General features: G+C 47.0%; 1 protein-coding gene across 2 annotated transcripts in view; it reads left to right on the top strand.

Moving 5' to 3' along the window:
* The window catches only part of SPG11 (SPG11 vesicle trafficking associated, spatacsin), a 573,976-nt gene that overhangs the window by 405,757 nt on the left and 146,863 nt on the right, over positions 1–21,356 (top strand). For both annotated transcript variants that reach the window (XM_078682963.1, XM_078682964.1), the window contains exon 26: positions 5,661–5,942. In XM_078682963.1, coding sequence (XP_078539089.1) covers positions 5,661–5,942 — 282 coding nt within the window. The remainder of the gene's footprint in view (positions 1–5,660; positions 5,943–21,356) is intronic.

The raw sequence follows: 21,356 nt of genomic DNA, 5'->3' as shown, positions 1-21,356 counted from the left end.
CAATACCCTCAGGCCCCGGGAGGGAGTCCCTTCCCCTCCTCCACCCCCGCCCCAGCAGCCACAGCCTCCAAACCTCTTTAGTTCACCCTCAAACCATCGTGGACAGTAGTGGAAGGTGGGTTATGCCTGCACCACTGGAGGTAGTTAACATCAGACCACTGGGTTCTCCTGATCATCCAAGTGGTTACTCCCTCCCCTATGTGACTGCTTTTCCACCCATGCCACCCATTTGCGACTGGCTGATGGATGACGATTTCTCCTCACCCCTCCAGAAGGTGGCAGCTCTCTTGGCTAAGGAAGCCATTGAGAGGGTTTGAATGCCAGAAGTAGGTCATGGTTGAAATTTCTGCTACTTTCTGGATGCCTTCGTCAAAAGGAGAAATTCAAAATGCTCAAGTCCTGTCTGCCCTGGATTCAGGAAACTGGATGGTAATGTTGGACTTGCAGGATGCATATTTCCACATTCCGATCCTGCCCGCTCAAAGACATTACCTGACGTTCACGGTGGGCCACAAGCACTTTCAGTTTGCTGTGCTCTCTTCTGGCCTTACCAGCGCCCCTCAGGTGTTCAAAAAGGTGATGGCGGTGATTGCAGCTCATTTGCAGAGATCAGGGATACCAGTTTTTCCCTCTCTCAATGACTGGCTGTTGAGGCGGGCTCAACCCAGGCTGTTGTCTCCCTCCTTCAGATGACGGCAGACCTTCTGCACTCTCTGGGGCTCACTATCAGTGTGCAGAGATCACACCTGACTCTCTCTCAGACACTCTAGTTCCTCAGAGCTGTTCTGGACACACAGTTTCTGGCTTATCCTACTGAATGGTGGGCACGATTCACAAAAGTAAACTTATATCTAAATTTACGACTTTGAGAATTCATAAAGGGCATTTACGAGTACTATTTTTATGTCCGCGCTTGGACATAAAGATAGTACTAAAAAATAACACGAGTTCAAGATATTCAGGCTATGATACCTTTGTTTTAGCCTCTATCCTGGGTTTCAGTGAGACTAACTCTGAGACTGCTGGGCCTCATGGCCTCCCCATCCTGCTTGTGACACATGCCTGCTGGCATATGCAGGTTCTGCAGTGGGAGCTGAAGTTTCAGTGGGCGCAGCATCAAGGGATTCTTTTCGACATGGTTCGGATCCCAGAGGGAACTGCACAAGATCTGCAGTGGTCATTAACGAACTGCGATTGGGTCGGCGGGGGATCCTTCCCCAACCAGATCTGAAGTGTGGTGACTGTTGCGTCACTCCTGGGATGTGTGGCTGTCTTGGAGAGGGGATCAGAGGCCTCTGGTCTGTGATGGAATCCGACTCTACATCAACCAACAGAGCTTCGAGCAATCATTCTGGCACTGCGAGCCTTTCTACACTCTATCAAGGGAAGGCTAGTGCAGGTGTTCACGGACAACACCACCGCAATGTGGTACTGCACCAAACGGGGTGGGTGGGGTCGTATGTCAAAGGTATTTCGCTTCTGGACATGGCTGGAACGTCAGGGCATACCCCTGGTGGTTCAACACATGGCTGGCTCTCTTAATGCCAGTGTGTACAAACTCAACCAAGATGCCAAGGGGATCACGAATGGCGTCTCCACCCAGAGGTGGTGCAGCGTCTCTTTCAGCAGTGGGTAGAGCCTTGGTGAAATCTGTTTGCCACTGCCAAGAACATGCAATGTCAGTAGTTATAGTTTCCAGCTTTTTGTCTTGAGTGGAGCTTTGGCTTCTTGTTTCACGCCTGCCCAGAGTTCTCAAGAAGATCAGAAACAACTGGGCCCAGACTGGGCTAGGAAAGTTTGGCATCCTGAACTGTTGAGCATTGCCATCAGTCGTCTGATCATGCTGGCCCTTTAGGTGGGTCTTCTGTCACAACAGCATTTGAGGCTTCGCCATCCAAACCTGTCAAGCCCCCGCCCTTTTGCGTGGAGATTGAGTGGCAAGCTTTCAACCATCTGCTTGACATCCTCAAGGTTATCTTAGCAGGCAGGCGTCTTTCCACCAAGACGGTATATTGCTGCTGCTGGAGCAAGCTTGTGGGATGGTGTGCAGAGAAGGAAGTTGACCCTCTTTCTGCTCCCCTTTCTCAACTCCTTCTGTTTATTCTCTCTCTTGCCCATCATGGCTCTGTCTTGGGCACCTTAAAGGGGTATCTTTCTGCCATCTCGGCTTTCCTGCAGTTGCCCAATCAGCCATCCATCTTGAAACCCCCCGTTGAAAATAGGTTTTTGACAGGTCTCCTACATACGTTTCCTCCATCACCCTTTATCATGCCTCAGTGGGACCCCAGATTCGTACTTAAGTTTTTGATGCGGGCTTCCTTTTAGCGGTTACATAACTGCCCTCTCAGGCTACTTGCCATAAAGACGGCCTTCCTTGTGGCAATAACATCTGGGCAGAGTGTCAGTACGCCATGTCATCTAAACCTCTGTACCTAACCATCTTCCCAGACAAGCTGGTTCTTCACACTAGAGCTTCATTTCTGCTTAAAGTTGTCACTCCCTTTCATGTAGGCCAGTCCATCACCGTGCCTACCCTCCAAGGAAGAGCAGTGGCTCCATCTTCTGACCCCAAAAAGAGCATTGTTGTTCTACCTTGTCTACACAAGAGAATTCCGGGTGGATGGCCAACTCTACGTGGGGTATGTTGGAGCCAAGAAGGGCTGTGCAGAAACGGACATTCTCCCGATGGATCGCTACTCATTTTCCAAGAATCAACCCCCTGAGGGTTAACATGCTCATTCCACCAGACCTAAGGCTGCAACTACTGCGTTAGCTCACAGAGTTCCCATCCTGGACATTTGTGAGGCAGCAACATGGGCATCTCTGCACACGTTCACCAAACAATACTGCCTGGATATCCGGTCCGTCGGGATGGGCACTTTGCCTGATCCTGCATGACTTTCTAATGTGAATTCATTCTGCATATGCACCTCCGTGGAGGTATTGCTTGAGCATCTATTCTAAGGTAAGGAATCTGCTGCTAGAAGTCTCTATCAGATGAACAAGCTGCTTACCTTCGGTAACGCCTTATCTGGTAGAGACTCTATCTAGCAGCAGATTCCTTCCTGACCCACCCATCCTCCTCACTCTGTGAACAAATTTCTAGGGTCAGGGCTTTCCCCTTTCAGGGCCCTAGTTTTCCACACCAGTTGTCAGTGTTCTTCGTGTCTCTGCGCTCCTGGTGTGGAAAGTCCCTAAAATTTACTGACGTCAGCGCGCTAGGGTGGCGCCTTCAGAGGCACCATGCATGTCACTTCTGGCGCGGACAATGCCAAGTAGAGTAGAACGAGGCCACCTACTAGCACGCAAGGGTACTGCTCAAGAAATGTTTCCGGATCCAGTCAGACGAATGGGGATAATTCTAAGGTAAGGAATCTGCGTCTAGATGGAGTCTCTACCAGTCTATCAGGTAAGGCATTACCGAAGGCAAGTAACTTGTTCGTCAGTGCCATACTCTGGTCATCTCAAGGCTTAAAATGGCTTTTGACCACAGCATTCAATATTATCTTTGTGTACTCTCTCATACAATAGCCACTTCTACATCTCGTTTCCAGTTGTCTATTGGTTCTGTTGTCTGGATCTTCTCATCCATCTTCTTGCAGATGGAGAGGCACATAGATAATGGCTCATCTAGGCCTCATTACCAGAAGTGCTGCTTGGGAGCGAATGGGCAGCCAGTATTTCTTAAGTTTGTACATGTGGAAGTGAGTGACTGAGAAAGACAGATACAGAAAGAGAGAAAAGAAAGAAAGAGAAACAGTTCCAGTGACGATTCCTTGAATGGTTCATTTCTCTACCATTCCATCATAGTAAGTGATCAACAATACTTGACTATCTGGATATGCCGTATTTTTGAAGAAGTATTTAGTTGTCTGAAATGCCGTGATACATTATTTATTCTACCTCACTAACTCCAGTATATGGACTTGACTTCTTACTTGCCTGACCAATCCTTCTAAAGGGAGAAAATCAGATCAAGGTTCTTAATTCATATGGCTTCAGCCCACTCAATGCCTCCTGACTATGCCGTATGAAATGGTGTGAAATATGTCAACTGAAGGTAACTCTTATCAGTCAGATACAGGCTCTCCATTTCTCTTATGGTACCTACTATCTGTGCTCTGCTCTTTCTGCCTATGTTCCTGTTTTTCGTAGGTTCATGTTTTGTCTGCTTATCCTTCCCACTCTTGTTCCCTTTCACTCACTCTTCTCACTATCTCCCCACACCTCTCTTCCCCTGGTTGCGTTTATGGTCCTGCTCTCAGGGTTTATGTTACTACCACAATGCCCACTACACCTTTTGCCGAGGTACAACTACATATGTGCTACTAGATAGACTGCCACTTTGTTAGGTATGTTTTTAATGTACTACTTCTTCCAACCTATACAACTAGCAAGGCTTTTTAAAATTAAGTTACAAATAAATATTGACACGCTTTACCTTTTAATTCTGAATTCAGTTTATTTTTGTATAATTAACTCTAATGCCTAATTTAAGTGAATTGAAATAACATTATATTAATAACATTACAAATCATTTCCCTTCATTCACAACAAATTTACATTAAATTAAACCATCCCTTCATTAATTTTAGTTAAATCATTGCAATTTAAATAATTGGCCAATACTAAACCTATTTCTTTCCATAATTTAATTTGAACTAATTTAATGGTCAAATAACTTATTTATGGCAAGCATAACCCTATCCAGTTATTGATTAATAATTAATTAAAGTAGTTAATTTAATTAATTAATTTGTAATTAACAGGTATACTTGAATGGTACTAGCCATTAACATGTTTAAATTCAATCAATTTAATTGATATGAAATTACATTAAAATGAATAACAGCCAGCTTACCCCAATGCTATCCCCAACCCTTAGTTAATTGGGGTTATATTTGATGTATTTTTTTAAAAATAATCTAACCCTAATTCTTTACTTTAGTCCGAACCAATAATTAGTTAAACTTATTTTTCTTTTATAAACCCACTAAACCCTTACCCTAGCCCTTAATGTAATAGAACAACAGTTTATTAAATCCATCATTAACCTTCATTATGTTTACCTAAAGTTGAGTTAGGTTAAGTAGAACAAGAGACCCACTAGTTACTGTTATTTTAGTTGAAATTAATTTAATTTGCTTTGCTTTTTTATTAATTTACCTCAACCCTAAGTTTATTTTTAGGAAATTATCTTGAATTGAGCAAGCCTTAATTTAATAAATTACCTTACATGTTACTTATTATGCATACCTAGAACTATTTACTGGTAGTCAATGTAGTGGTCACATCGATGTAGTGATCCATTGCTATATTTTCATCAGAGTTGTGGGGTTATGCCCGCTATCCGTCACTTTCTTTATCTTATTATACTCAGTTCATCTTCTAAGACTTTTGCACCATTTTCACTCTTGTCTGACACTGTCAATGTAGTTCTGAGCATGCCATCCTTCCTCTAAGCAGTTACGTAAGTATGGTTGTGGATACAGCTTTTTGGCTCTAAACACGTGCCCTACTCAGTCCTCAGCTAAGTCCATCCTGGAGGCAAAGCATTCTCTTTATGTATTGTTCAAATCAGTGACACAGTTTTATCTCTTTAGTGTGACTCTCACCTTATTATCTGGATATTAAACACCTTGATGTATTTCTCTCACTAGGTTCACTCTCTCCTAGCAGACTTTGGTGATGTGCCTCTGCAGGATCACCTGGATCTAGCCTTTGAGAACATTCAGTTTTCTGCCCAGGCTGCTGAAGGCGAGAATGTCATCATGCAAAGAGAGGCGAAGACCAGGAGGACTGGACCACCACCCAGCATGCTGAATGATGTCTTTCAAGTGCTTTTCTGCAGCTGGGAGGATCCCACCCCTTGGAGCTTTCTCTTGGCCGAAGCTGTGAAACAGCGGGTACCCCTCTTCAGCGTCTTGGCAGCTTGTCTGCAGGTGAGGTCTTTGTTTCTCCAGGATGCAGTATTACTAATCCGCACTCCCAGACCTAGCAAATAGAGGTCACTGTAAGAGAAGCACTCCCAGCCCTGGTTAACCGGTAACACTGTAATGCCAGTACTTGTTGCTTCATCATTATATTAAGCCCTCACCAGGAGTTAATGTGCTGTGAGTGGCTGTGTAAGCTACACTTCAATTCCTATTCTTAGGAGTTGTAATATTTACACAAAACTTACTTTCATGTTCAGCTACTGCCCATCAGATTCAGTTTTTTCATTATTTTCTAATTGTGTGAAATTAAAAAAGGGTTTTAACCCAGTTTATCTAGGTGCATGTATTAAATTCTATTTGCCAAAATTACAAGTCCGCAGTACCTTATGATTTTACAATCTAAATGCTGAGAGAGCTTTCGACTACATGGGCACAGATTTAATGGTCAGTGTGAAGGTTCATTCCAAATATGGTTTTCACCTCAAGTAGGGAAACGGATGTATGAGGAGCTGTAGGTGCCGCAGTGTGCAGAATTCCCAAATGTTGGAAACATCACTGATTCGAAGAGGGGCAAGACAGAGTGCCACCTGTCGCAGTAGATTTTACACCCGCAAAAGAGTCTTTAGCAAGGTTAATGAAACTGCTATTTTCCTGCAAGAGGATACAGTTGACCTTATTATCTCATATTTCACTCAACATTCATGACATCCTCATATACGTCAAGTGTCCAATCTTGACGGTACTAGTCATGCTAGATTATGTCGAAGTATTTGTTTTTCCTTTCAGCTCAGGCATTTCTTCTGTAAAGCCTTATTATTTATCTGCTCTCCGGTTTTGAGCGATTGTAAGCTTTGGGGTTGTTGATCATAAGTGCAAACATCCGCTAGGAGTTGCATATCTATTCAGTTGTGCCTACATTAAATGATTTGAGCAAGTCTGCCCCTTTCTCAGATGGGAGAGATGCAAGTAGCCAAAATGGGAATGGTGCTCAGTTCACTATATAACTTTCAAGCGATGCCCAAGTTAATTCCTGACTCCTTGTTTTGCAAATTTGGGCTATGTTTATTCAAGGGACATTCTTCCAGAGAGGTTCTACAGACAAAAAGAGGGTTGAGAGTTCAGGTTTTTCCGAAATACTGCTAGTGTGCCCAGTTTCAGCATCTGTTCAGCGGCTGGGTGTAGAAGATTATTTCAAACCTCACTGAATACTAAGTAAGGTAACTGCTCAGAATAAAATAAATACCAACCACATCAATGTGCAGGATTCTTCTTGGGCCTGTATGGCTGTGAAGTATGTATGCTCCTACTTTGCAGTCCATGTTGCAAGCTCTAGTTTTTGATCCCTCGCCACAGCACACATGACAGTTATGCGTGTGCTGAGGTCTTTATATGATGTGGAATGAGACCCAGATTAGTACTCTGTGGTCAGGAGGGCACATTAGGTGCAACTTCTATTTTTAGGAGAGTGACTACGATCATTTCCCTGCACTGACCGCGATGGCAGCAAAATTATTGTAGAGCAAGGCAAATTTTTTACCTGCTTCCTGCTTTGGGAGTGCAGTCTAGCTGCCCAATTATTCTGCCAGTCCTCCATAACTGGATCCTCCTCCCATCCATAAGTGGAACGGATATTGCATGTGTCTGTGTGTACTACAGACGTGTAGATGTTGCACATGCACACATTGCTATGTGAGAAAAATGCATGTGGAGCATACTACAGTGCATGTGGCTACAGCCACTGTGACTTCTATATTGTATCAGGCATATTCTTTGTGGTACTTAAGATGAGAGCTGGGAGGAAAAAGCCCAGACAGCAAATGTATATATCGCAATGCTTCATCCCACAGAACATCCCAGGGATCATTTTCAGGAGGGCCGATAGCAGAGGGATAGTGAAATTAAGAAAGTAGATAGAAGGCTTCCATCAAGCTGTACAGTTTCTCCTGCCCCTTCATGGCCCCAGCTGCAATATGGTCATGACCACAAGCTCTGCTGCCAATCATGCATTTCCACTACTTATGTTGATGCTGCTGTGACCTATACTTGTTTTCACGGAGTGTGAGATGAAGTGCAAACTCAATCAGTTCGGCTGAGGCCCCAAATCAAGTATATGTGCCTGAAGGGCCATCCCGGGTAAATGCCTTGGGAGTGCGGCAGCCTCCACAGAAACACAGCACCTAGGAAAGGATTAAATGAACTTCACGGAAAATACTGTGACATTATTTCCCTGTGGAGAGAAACAAGTGTATTCTATTCCAGATTGAGCAGTGAATTATTGTTCGTCACTGAATGACTTTTAAGTGATGAGTCTCTAATACACCACCTCTCTGAGAAATCTTTGAACTCCTCAGCTTCTCAACCTGAGAATCAACTGCTAAAGAGACTTGCTTGGAGATCAGTTTTGGGGCTAACATTGAGGTTAAAAATCACTGGTTCATATAATTGGAGCCCCGTAACATCTAACTGCTCAAGGACTCCTGGAGAATTCTCTCAGTGTCTAATAAATTGATGGGGGAAATATGTGTGAAAGTGGCATGCACCAAAAGAGATACAAATGGATACTTTAGCTCAAAACATTACTAGGTAAATATGGTGTTTGAGGATGCTTATTGTGTGAGTGAAGAATTGAGTGTATAGAAAAGGTTGCACCAGTTTAGCAGATTTGCACTCAGAGCAACAATAAATATTTTTTTTTTTTTTTTTTTAATATTTTTATTGCAGATTCACAGTGATCCAGTAACAAACACTCAGGTACTCCAAACAATAGCCGCAAATAGCGCATCTCACCATTAACAGTTGGATACACGGCCATTTAGCCCACACCCCTGAGGTAGGGCGGCAAGTTTTGGTCGGGCGCCGTTGGTGTGAACCAATATACATAGCTGAGCATTCAAAGAGCGTTCCGAACATCTGCATTTTTCTTTTGCTGTAACTCCCCCCCCTCCCCCAATGAACAATACAACACACAGGATATATGCTTCCATCAGATTACATATAAAAAGCTCTGCAGCAGCTACACCTCCACACCCACTCCCCACCCCCACCCCCCCGTCAGTGCCAGATATGCCCTTCACAGTTCTGCGTCACAACTCGCAGGTATCCCATGGCAGTCCACAAGTGCAGTATTGATTGGCACCATCTCAGTGTCAGTGTCCCATTAGTCCTGGTAGCCCGTCCCACACCCATCCAGGGAGGCCCATCCTCACGACCCCCCATCTAACCCATGGTATTGTCTCCACTTAGACCAAACTCTGCGGAATTTTTTGGGACATCCCCAGGCCTTATAGGTTACCCTTTCAGCTGCCATGTATATATCAAGCCCTCTTCTCCATTTCTCCATGTCGGGGGGGGGGGGTCCGGCGCTCCCCAGTGCTTTGCAATGTCCCTCTTCGCCACTACCAGTGCTAGGACCAGAAATATAAGACGGGGACGTGTCAGGTCTACCTCGTTGGTCATGCCCAATAGTGCTAGCTTGGGATCTTGTGGGATCGGGGCCTCCAGAACCTCCTCTAATTCTTTGAACACCCGGGTCCAATATGTTTGTATGACACTGCAAGACCATATCGTGTGGTAAGAATCCCCAACTACTTGATGGCATCTAAGGCAACTTGGGTCCTCTACTTTCCCCATTCTGCACAGCCGCTGCCTGTCATAGTAGGTTCTATGGAGTACCTTGAACTGAATCAGTCGCAGCCGGGATTTGATTGCCACCTCCCGGGGATGCATCAATACTGTGTCCCAGTCCAAGTTCTCCATCTCGCCCACTTCCGCCTCCCAGGTGGCCCTGAGCTTTGCCAGATCCCCCAGCATATGGTTAGTTAACGTTTTATATGTCAGGGAGACCGCCTTACCCGACATCTGCTCCTGAAGGAGCCTTCCCTCCAGAGGTGCATATTCAGGAATATCTATGAGTGCGATATTTTGGGCCTTCCAGGCGTGCCGAAGTTGTATATACTTAAACTGTTGTGTGTCGTGGAGCCCGAAATCTGACTTAAGGACCTGGAACGATTTGAACTCCCCCTTGGTAATTATATCCCCTATAGTAGAGATGCCAATGTCGTCCCATCTTTGGAAACCTCGCAATTTGTGGAGTACCGCCAACCACTGACAATGCCACAATGGCGTCTGTCGCGTGGGCTTCTTATTCCACCCCATGCGACGGTTGGCCTTCGTCCATGCGGACAGTGTTACTTCCGTGGCCGGGAGGAGGGAAGTTCGTCGAAGGGTTCCATAAAGAAAGCATAGCAAGTTTTTGGACGACATTTTCGCTCTTTCCAGTGCGTAAGTCGGGTGGTTCGCCGGGGCATGGAGCCAGTCATTTATTGGCGTGAGATGTTCTGCCCAGTAGTAGGCCTCTAGATTAGGAAGTGAGATCCCACCACTGTATTTATGCCTCTGGAGCGTGGACAATGCCACCCTGGCATGCTTACCGAGCCAGAGGAAGGATCGCAGGTCCGCATGGATCCTGTGGAAGACTGACGCCGGTAACGGATAGTATTCATTTTGCAAAGCATAGAGGAATTTCGGCAATGTGACCATTTTATATATGGCCGCCCTGCCTAGGAGCGTCAGCGGGAGCTGTTTCCACCGGTTCATATCCGCCACCGCGTTAAGTATGATCCGTTCTAAGTTCCTACTAAAGGAGAGGGTCTCGCTCACGGTAATAAATATCCCGAGGTATTGGAAGCCCTCAGTGGTTGTCAGTAGGTCTTCTGGTAGACTCCCCCATCGGTTGCAACCCCCAGGGTCATAGAGAACTGGTTTGTGCCAGTTTATTTTGTGTCCGGCCATCCTGCCATAACGTTCTATTTCTCGGAAGAGCTCTGGGATCGAGGTTTCTGGGTCAGTTACATAGAGCAGGACATCGTCTGCGTAGAGCGAGGTTTTTTCAGGCATCGAGTCAGCGGCACTGCTCGCAAAACCGCGAATGCCATTGTTCTGCCGGACCCTGGCGGCGAGCACCTCTATTGTGAGCGTGAACAAGAGGGGAGACAGGGGGCCCCCCTGCCGAGTGCCTCTCTGAATCTGAAACTCGCGCGATAGAGTCCCGTTCACCCGCACCCTGGCTCTCGGGGCAGTGTAGAGGAGCCTCACCCACTGAATGAAATTGGGCCCGAAACCGAACTTACTTAAAACTGCAAAGAGGAAGGGCCAGTGCACTGCATCGAACGCCTTTTCGGCGTCTAGGGAGAGGAACCAATGGGGGTCGCTGCGGTCCCGTACTTCTTGCAGCCAGTTATGGGTTCTTCTAAGGTTCAATTTAGTGGCTCTGTCTGGTAGGAAGCCTGATTGGTCTAGATGCACCAGACCTGTAATAACTGTTCTCAGTCGGGCCGCCAAGATGGTGGCTAACAGTTTCACCTCTGTATTCAGTAGGGAGATGGGTCGGTATGAGGCGCAATCCTCTCGTGGTCTCCCCTCTTTATAGATCGGGACAATCATTGCCCTAGCTAGGTCAGGGGGTAGCTCTCCCTCCTCAAAGGCACCGGTGAAGAGTCCCCTAAGGTGGCGCGACAGTAGGTCCGCTGCTCGCTTAAAGAGCTCTGCCGGGAAGCCATTAGGTCCCGGGGTTTTGCCTGTTCTCAACCTGGCAATGGCCTCGGTGATGTCATCCACCGTTATGGCCGCCTCTAGGGCCTCCATGGACTCTGGGGCAGGGTCGGCAGGACTGTTGCACCCAAATACTGTAACGCCTCCTCTTGCATGGCAAGATCACGAGCTGCATAGAATGCTTCAAAATGCGTGGCAAAAGTTTCGGCAATCTCTGTATCAGTGTTGACAGTAACGCCGTCCCCGGCTTTTACACTGTCAATCCACCTCGCTGCCCTTTCTTTCCTGCTGAGCCACGCCAGGAGCTTCCCCGACTTGTCTCCTACATCGTAGAGCCTGTGAAGGGTGGCAAGGGACTGGGTCTTCGCTTCGTCGGTTACCAGTTCCCTGTATAGTTTCTGAGCGTCTAGTAGCCTTCTAAGGGTCTCGGCGTTTTTTTGGGCCAAATAGTCCCTTTCCCTCTCCAGGACAGCCTGTTCCAGGGCGGCCAGCTCAGCCTGGAGTCTCCGTCTTTCTTCACCCAACCTAGAATTTATCCTGTCCCTAAGTACCGGCTTCAGGGCTTCCCACAGAGTAACACTAGAGTCTACCGTATTCTTGTTTTCTGCCAGGTACACCTTAATGTCAGCCCGGATACCTCCAAGTATGGTCGCGTTTTGCAAATCCCAAGCCACCAGCCGCCATGATCCCGCATGTCTATCCTGGTCCCGTCCTACTCTCACATACAGTGGTGAGTGATCCGATATGCCCCTGACCCTGTATTCTGCAATATCATCTGCCCTCAGGTATTGGCGGGACATAAAAATATAGTCGAGTCGCGAGAACACCTTATGCGCCCCGGAGTAGTATGAGTATGCCTGTTGTGTCGGGTGAAGCCACCTCCAGACGTCTGTAAGTCCTATGGCGGACATCTGGCTGCAGAGTGTGGTCTGGTGCTCGCCTCTAGTCACTTCTCCAGATCGGTCGTGTCCGGTGTTCATAACATCATTAAAGTCTCCTCCCACCACTTGTATTGTATCAGAGGTCTCTAAGAGTATATGGTTAAGCGCTGTGAGTGTACGGGACTGGAGTTTGGGTGGTGCATAAATCGAGACAAGCGTGTAGGTGCGTCTGTTCCAGGTGCCCTGTACTCCAGCGTAGGTTCCTTGTGGGTCAAGCCAGGTGCGGGTAATGCAGAAAGGGGAGGCTTTTTTAACGATGACTGCCACCCCTCTAGAGCCGGAGGTGTATCCCGCATGTGCCAAAACCCTGTGTCTCCCCCGAGCGATAAAGGCGCATAAAGTACCCTTGAGGTGTGTTTCTTGCAGGAAGGTAAAGTCTGGGTCCACCCTTTTAATGTAAGCGTTCACCAGGCCTCTTTTGATTTTAGAACCCAGACCATTGACATTCCATGTCAGGATGCTCAATCTCCTATCTCCCCCTCGTGGTGTGACTACGGTACTTGCCATTGGATTACGTGGTGGCTGCATGTGGCCTGGCCCTGGTATGTGCAGGTAGTTTGTGGGCTCAGTGTGTGTAGCTGCATGATTTCCATGAAGTTGTACCCCCCCCCCAACATCCCCCTCCCGGACCGTTGTCCAACCAAACTTGAAAACCCCCTCTCCCACCCCCCTCCCCACCTCCCTCCCCTTCCAGTCTTATCCTTGGACAGGACATAACTTTCAGTAAGAGTAGGCCTGTCGCCCTCCCACAAACACCCTCCCTATCAAGCACCCAGGTAACAAGGAATCAAGGAACAAGAAAACGTGCAAAACAAGGAAGCGTGTCAACTTGCGTGCTCTCCTCCGTCTGGCAGCCATTCCCATGGCCCATGCACACCATCGTTCAAAGAGCGTGTCACAATGGGGACAACTGCGCTCTACCATGTATACTCAGCAGTCCATATCCCAGCAGGTCATGATTTGGAGTCCTGGGTCTCTGATTCCGGTGCGCTCAGTTGTCCAGAGAAGTCCTGTTCCATCACTCGAATCTCTTCCACCAGAGGGTGTGCGGATTGATTCCCTTCATCTACTTCCTCCTCTCCAGACGTACGGCCCCGCAGATCATCTTCATCTCCGTCCTCCGAACGAGCAGTAGATCGTAGTCCAGCAAATCGTGAGCCTGTCACTGCAGTACCTGTCGGCGAGGCCGAACGCCCTCTCCGCGACAGTCCCATATCATGGCCATGATAGGGTGTCGTCTGGATTTGCCTCCTCGACCTCCTCGATAGTCTCAGCCTTCGTGTTTTCGGTAGCTCCCAGTGGGTTGCATTTCGTACGGATCTTTCTGACGTGTCTCGGCTGACTCTTTCCCTGCTGTTCAAGATCGGGCGCTCCTCCAGCCATTGCCAAGCGTCCTCCGGGTGGGTGAAGAAAAGTGACTGGTCCTTGTATATCACCTTAAGTTTTGCCGGAAAGAGGAGCATATATGTGAGCTTTAAGTCTCTGAGTTTCACCTTCACGGAGTCGAAGGCGCGGCGTTGTTTCTGCACCTCCTGACTGTAATCGGGAAAGACCATGATATGAGCATTTTCCAGACGTATCTCGCCCAGCTTCCGTGCCTCTCTCAGGATAAGGTCCCTGTCGGCGAAATTAAGAAAGCGTGCTATAACTGGTCGTGGTCTTGCTCCCTCAGGAGGTTTCGCCAGGAGGGCCCTATGTGCCCTTTCAATAATGAAGCAGGGGGAGAATTGCACCGTCGGGAAGGTCTCCGTGAGCCACGTGCGTAGGAAGGATATCATATCAGTCTTCTCAATCCCCTCCCTAAAGCCAACAAAGCGGAGGTTGTTCCGTCTCGCTCTATTTTCAGCGTCGTCGACCTTCCAGAGAAGTTGGCGATGAGATGCCTGCAGCTCCGCCATGTCCTTGCGGAGGGTAGTGATCGAGTCTTCCGCCTCACCCATCCGCGTCTCTGCAGAAGTAACCCTGTCGGATAGGTTCCGGAAGTCCTGTCGCAGAAGTGTCACCTCCGAGCATACTTCTCCTATTTTTACTTCCAGTGCAGCTCTGGACTCCTGAATGTCCTTCCGGGAGGCCTGGATGGCCTCCATCAGCAGCGCGGTGTCCGAGCGCGCACTGGATGAGTCGCCGGAGCCCCCCCATCGTCGTGCGAGGGGCAGTGAAATTGTCCGTGGTCCCCTGTTTGGGCACTTTCGGAGGGATATCTCTCTTCCCCATGGCTAGCTGGGCACTGTCGTCGAGTATCTCGGGCGGATCGCAAGGCACCCCCCGTCCCAAGCGCCTCAAGCGACCCGGAGGATGTGTAGCTGGTTGCGCGTCTTTCCAGGGGCGTCAGGAGAAAGGGCCGCAGCCCGCTGCTCACACGGGATGCGGGGTCACTATCACGGTCGTCTCGCCAGCCGGGTCTCCGGTTGGTGGCGGCAGGAAGGACTGTCTGTCTCTGCTATCGTCTGTCAGGATTCCAACAATCTCTTGGATCGCTGCGGGGTCCCCGATCCAGGGCCAGGTAAGAGCAAGGGGGGGGACTGCTGCGGAGTGTCAACAGGCCCTCAAATGGTCGCCGGACAGTACTGGGCACTCTCTGTTCGACTCACCGGTGTTCTCGACCCCCCCGTGGGGCTCCCCGCTCCCGGATGGCTCTCCCCCCTCGCAGCTCCAGCCTCAGGTGGCAGTGATTCCCTCGCCGCTGCAGGGTGGGCGGCAGACGGCCTGTCGAACTCGGAGCGCCACACACTACTCTGAGAGAGCGGCTGCCATGTTGGTGAAGGCGCCGGTATTCAGAGGCAGGCAGGGAGCTCACCGCAACAGTCTCTACCGCCCCTGGGAGCCGCCGGGCTGGTCCTACCCCAGCGACCGGTGATCCACTGGTCCCACGCGCACGGCGATCTCCAGGGCGGCCTCAGCTTCTCCGCGCCAGGACCGCCGCCATGTTGGTAAAGGGCACCAGACCCGGCGGGGCCCCCAGACACCCTCATTACGGGCCCAGTGGGGTCGCATCGCCGTATGGACACCAGCGGAGAAGCCCGGGAGCGGCTCCACACGCCTGTGTGATTCCCTCGGGAGAAGCCCGGGAGCGGCTCCACACGCCTGTGTGATTCCCTCGGGTCAGGGGTCCAGTGCGACACCGATCGCGGACCTTAGTTTCTACGCCGCCGCCATCTTGAAGACCGCAGGGCTCCCGGGGGGTCCGCCTTCCAGCCCGCGCCTCGCTGTCGTCCGTGGCCAGTTCCACTAAACAAGGTGCTCCCCAAGGTCAGGCCAGCCAGGGCGACCTCCGGTGTCAAATTGGCGTGATTTGGGATGGTAAGAATGTCGGATATTTATGCAGCCAGACGGAGCTCTGGAGAGTCACGTCCTAGCCAGTCATGGTGCTGGCCACGCCCCCCAACAATAAATAATTCTTGATTCATGCTGTGAGTGGTGGAATCTGGACAGAAAAAAATTCTGTTTATTTGTAGCAAAGCTTCTAATGTTGGCGGCACACCAGTAAAGTTTCTGGAACTGCTCAGCGGACAATCAGCTATTGTAGTACAAAAGAAAGCACTGGGATGATGTAGGAAGAAAAATACTAATGTTTATAAAACGATTATGCTTTAAGATCAAGCACTGACTGGACATAGATTTGCCAATTACTATTGGATGGTTTATTGAGTTTTGAGTCACGAACCCCATTCCACCTCCCTAAGTAAGCTTTGGTCTGCTCAACATTGCTACCCTGAGGGTCAAGTGCCAAAAGGGTGTTTGGTGCCCAATTGTGGGCTCAATAATAAAGTTAATCTGCAGGACACTGGTCACAATCTGAGCCCAGTAATCTCTGTCTGCCCTGGGGATCTAGAATACATTCCCACAATTGGTGGCAAGCACGAGATTCCAGTTCCAGGTTGGGCGTATTGAGTTGAGAATCTCTCAAATCTCACACCTCCTTCCTCAGTAAGCCTTGGACTACTCACTTTTGCTACCCTGGGAGTGCTAAAGGGGTTTACTTGGTGCTCAGTATTGGGCTCAAGAGTAAGGCTACATTTCAGGCCATTAGTGGTTACCAGTTCTGTTTGTAACAGTCTGAGCCCAGTAACCCTTGTCTGCCTTGGGAACTTCTGAAAAAGTGTCAATGGGGCTTGACTCTTTTGCAGAAACCTATGCTTTTGTATGAGCCATCTTATTGTCATAGCTGTTTTTCGTAATTTGCCATTTGTTTTCTATAAGAAGAATAGAAACCTTAAAAGGTACCCATTATCTTCAGCCTTTAATCATTTCATATACCTGGAAATGTAAGTTAATCATCACATCTATTTTGTTTTTAACATGCTTTAGAAATCTATTTGCTGCCCAAAAATGTTGATTGGTCGGCCTTAACTAATTATATCCATGCTTCCATCCGTGTTATGGCCTTATGCACATTTAAGTCAACTACTATTGTCTAATATTGTGCCACACCTTTGTATAGTGTAGAGAGGCCATTGAAACTGCATTTAGTTTAAGGTTTCAGGAATATCATGTCCACGTCTGCAAAGTGTCTTTTCATGGACAAAGTTATTTACATTTCTTCCAGCATTCTAGTTTTAAAACTTGCCGCCATACTTTTCCCACATACCTCTCTTCGGATTATGTCCAACCTCATTTTTTAGATTCTTGAAATAAATAGCAGGCGATTTTAGGTATTTGTGACCATTATACTAACAATAAAACTTGTTTGTAGTGTTTGTGATCCAGTTCTGAAAACTGGCAAAGCTCATTTGTTTGCAATGTTAAGATCTTTTACAAGAATGATCTTGCAGATCTTCCTTATCACATTTTTTAAATGATCCAGGCGTTTATCTACAATAGCAGAATGTTTAAATAATGTCTGATAGAGAAGATTATAATTTAGACCCTGTAACACCTTAAAAAGCATGTGGGATCCAGCCTAATCATAGGTGTTCACCAAGTTGTTGCACCTACATTCCTCAATTAATCAAAATGATAATTCTGTTGTCCATAATCCTTTAAATTTGTCTTAAATTAGTGGAACCAAGGCCCTTCCACCAAATGGCTGAATAACGTGTAATACAGCATTTACATGGTCTTACTACACATTGTGAAATCTTGATATCTCCTGAATTTGAGAGTTATCAAGAAACCAATTGGATATTTTTATGTAACGTTTAGAGAAAGACATCATTTTTGTTTCACTGTTTACCCTGCATACTTGTCTTACCTCCTTCGCAATGATTTGGGAGTTGCCTGCAATGTTGGCAGTATATAAAGGAAGTTGTCATAGATGCTTTCTCTTTGACTTAAGCGGTCGCAAAACAGTCACAATTTACTACCTACTTCAAGTAGGTGGTAAAGCATTCACAAATCGGGAAGGAGTCCCCAGGCGACTACTTCCCCTTTGGGAATACATGAGAAAATATTTTTTGAGTGCAGACAATGGTCCCAAGGACCACTGCCTGCCATTAAAAAATGAAACAAAAACGTTAAATATTTTTTTTTATATGCATCCCGTTTTCCTTTAAAGGATAGCGGGCTGAATTTTTTTTTAAAACCTGCTTTATTTAAAAGCAGTCCCAGATATGGAGGTCTGCTGAGCCCAGCAGGCCACCATCCCTGGGAGGGCTAGCCATTCCCAATGGGGTCGCACATTGTAAGTGTCTCATTAATATTCATTAGCCTTGCATTTTGTGACCCCATTGGGAATTGCTAATAGTGTCTCTGACACTGTTGTACCTTTGCTTTTACGACTCGCAAATTGCGACTCAGAATTTTTCGCAATTTGCGAGTCGCAAAAGCAAATGGTCGTACTTCTGGCCCATTATCCAGTTGTATTTTTTCAAAATACCAAAACATCTCTGGTGCCAAGGTATGTCAGTGCACCAAGCACAGCCTGTTCTTTCAATCAATCTCACGTATAAGGTGTATTAAAACGGGGTAAAAAAATAAGAGGGACAAAGTATGAAGCACTACTCACTACTGTGTTAAGACGAGAGCCCTCACTCACCCTAGGATGACATGCTTCATCATTGGGTCCCTTCGTCACACTGGGACCTCAAGGAGAGAGGAGCAAAGGTGTTTTATTTCATCCAAACCAGGGTTTTTGTGAGTGGCAGAGTGCAAAACAAAAATTGTATAAGTGAATTAAAACTATCTTTTGGTGGGTGAGCATAATCTTTATTGTTTTCCCCAATGGATAGATTAAAACCAAGCTAAGTGAAATAGGGATATGGATATTCCCCTATATGATGGTCTGGTCAACATGTTTCTGCCTCTAAATGCCAAAAGGTTCTCTGCGTTCATCAGGACCAAGCAATATGTCACTCTATTCAATGTGTGTGAAAACAAATAATTCATAAATGTCATACTTTCACTGGTATGGGGTCTGCAAGTGGCACCGACTTCTGATTAGGCCCACATGATGCATTTCGAGACCACTTATTCAAACATCACCTTCATCAGTCCCTCATGGCGAGAACTAGGACTAACTGTAGTCTCCAACCACCGCATTGCAAGGAACCATAATCAACATGCCTTTCACAGGGGAAGCCCTTTTTGGAGCTACCATAGATGATGCACTCCAATAAATCAAGAAAGTTAATGAAACAGGCAAGATCATGGGGGCCTTAAAATTCAGAGGATCCTCGGGAAAGGGGGAACCTCCAACAACAAGGCTTAAGCCAACAAACAACACACCAGCCCGCTCAACAACAGTGGCAATACCCAGCAAGGCAGTCCTTTAACAGGAAACCCAGAGAGAGGACAACCACTAAAGGGGGAACACCAGGCAAGTGACTATTCGCCCAAACCCCACCACATAACACCTGTGGGAGGCGAGACTGATTCTAAACCAATGATAGTCCTGGGCAAGGTACATTATCAGTTCAGAGTGCTACCCTTTGGCACCAAGGGTGTTTATTAAGTGCCTATCGACAGTGGCAGCTCACCTGAGAAGACAGGGTTTACATCTACCCATACCTGGACCACTGGCTAGTAAAGGCAAACTTGAAACCAAGATACCACCAAGACACACTAACAGTCATCACCACGCTACAATGCCTCGGTTCACCATAAACCAAGATTAATCTTCACCACACCTGGAGCAGATGAAAGTGTTCCTGGGGGCGACACTGGACTCAATAACAACACAACCATTTCCAGTCCCCAAGAGGGAAAAAACAATAGCAGAGCAAGCTCTCCTCTACCAGAAGGGGCAATCTCTGACATTGAGGACTGTCATGAATTAACGGGCATGTTGGCATCCTGCCTCACGCTCATACAGCATGCAAGACTGCATATGTGACCCATACAGGAATGGCTCTGCAACAAATGGTAATGAGCCACTGGGATCCTGGAGGCTCTAGTGTTTGTCACAGCAAGGGTTAAAAAGGAAATAGAATGGTGGAACCCAACTAATGTGATGATAAAGAGATCTTTCAAAACACCAGCCTCAGCTGTAACTTTAATGGCAAACGCATCCCACAAGGGCTGGCGAGCACAAATGGACAATCTGAAGGTCAGAGGACTCTGGGGCCCAGCTGACCCCACAAAGCACATTAACTACCTGGAACTCTTCCTAGCCCTAAAAACATTCCAGGCACATGCGAAGAGACAGACAGTTCTTATCCAAAGAGACAACACATCGACGATGTTCTACCTCAACAAGCAGGGAGGAACAAAGTTGTTCCCACTTTCTAAATTAGTGCAGGAGATATAGATATGGGTGATTCAATGGAACACAAGCCTAGTAACAATACACCTCCCAGGGAAACAGAACACAGAGACAGATTGAGCAGACAAGAACACACCTCCCACAAATGGGAGATAAAGTAGGAAGTACAGGACAGTGTGTTTATATGCTGGGGTAGACCAAGTATAGACCTATTTGCAAGTCCAGAAAACGCAAAATTCCAAGACTCCACGTCCTGGTTTCCACACCACCAGTACAAAAGGAATTGCCTGTTGTCAGGGAGTTTGCTTACACCTTTTCACTGATTCTCCTGTTCTCAAGGTTACTGGACAAGGCCAGACAACGAGGACGTTGTACAATTGCATCGCAATGGGCCAGACAGATGTGGTAGTCAGACCTACTAGAGATTTCCAGAAGACAGATCATACCCATAAAAGGAACACAGGACCTCTTAACAATGCAAGACAGAAGAGTGTGTCACCCAGAATCAGCCACACTCAATCTAACACCATGGCTCCTGAATAACTAAAGTTTGGACACCTGCAGCTCTCCCCCAGGAAAATGAAGATCCTAAAGGAGGCTAGAATGCCAGTCACTAGGAAGTGATATACAACCAAGCAGATTAGATGCATCCAGCGGTGCAGGGAGCATGAAAAACTAGAAAAAAGGATAGAGCACAGCGCAGTGCTAAAATATCTTACCCCGCTACAGGACAGCAGCCGGACCTATGCATCACTAAAGATCCACTTAGCTGTCATAATTGCATACACCATAGGAACAACAGGGAACATACTCTTCACTCCACCAGTGGCAAAAAGGATTTCTGAATCAAAGAGAGTTCAATGGGCACCTTAGACCAGCAATTTGAAGATGCCTTAGCTTTATTCATCTCAACGTATAATCTTTTATACAAAAAACAATCGAACTCTATTGTGCACGTCTTAGAATGGATAACACTTAGTTGGAATAGCGACATACAAAGCTCATTTTAACACATACTCAAATTCAATATATATATATATATATATAAATATATATATATATATATATATATATAAAACACGACCAGTTTATGTACCAATGACAAAAAACATTCATTTGAAAAACTCATACAACAAAAGATAACATATATGAGCACAAGACAATTGACCAACTTCACACCTTGGACGTGTGAAGAGCACTCATGTACTACTACAAGAAACAAGAGCAATTTGAAAAGGGGAGGCAACTCTTCATCTCCTTTGCCAGAGCAAGCAAAGGTGCAACAGTAAC

Source organism: Lissotriton helveticus, chromosome 3_1, assembly GCF_964261635.1.
Source record: "Lissotriton helveticus chromosome 3_1, aLisHel1.1, whole genome shotgun sequence".
Taxonomy (NCBI): Eukaryota; Metazoa; Chordata; class Amphibia; order Caudata; family Salamandridae; genus Lissotriton; species Lissotriton helveticus.
The sequence above is the reverse complement of the archived record's forward strand: the minus strand, read 5'-3'. Positions and strand labels throughout refer to the sequence as shown.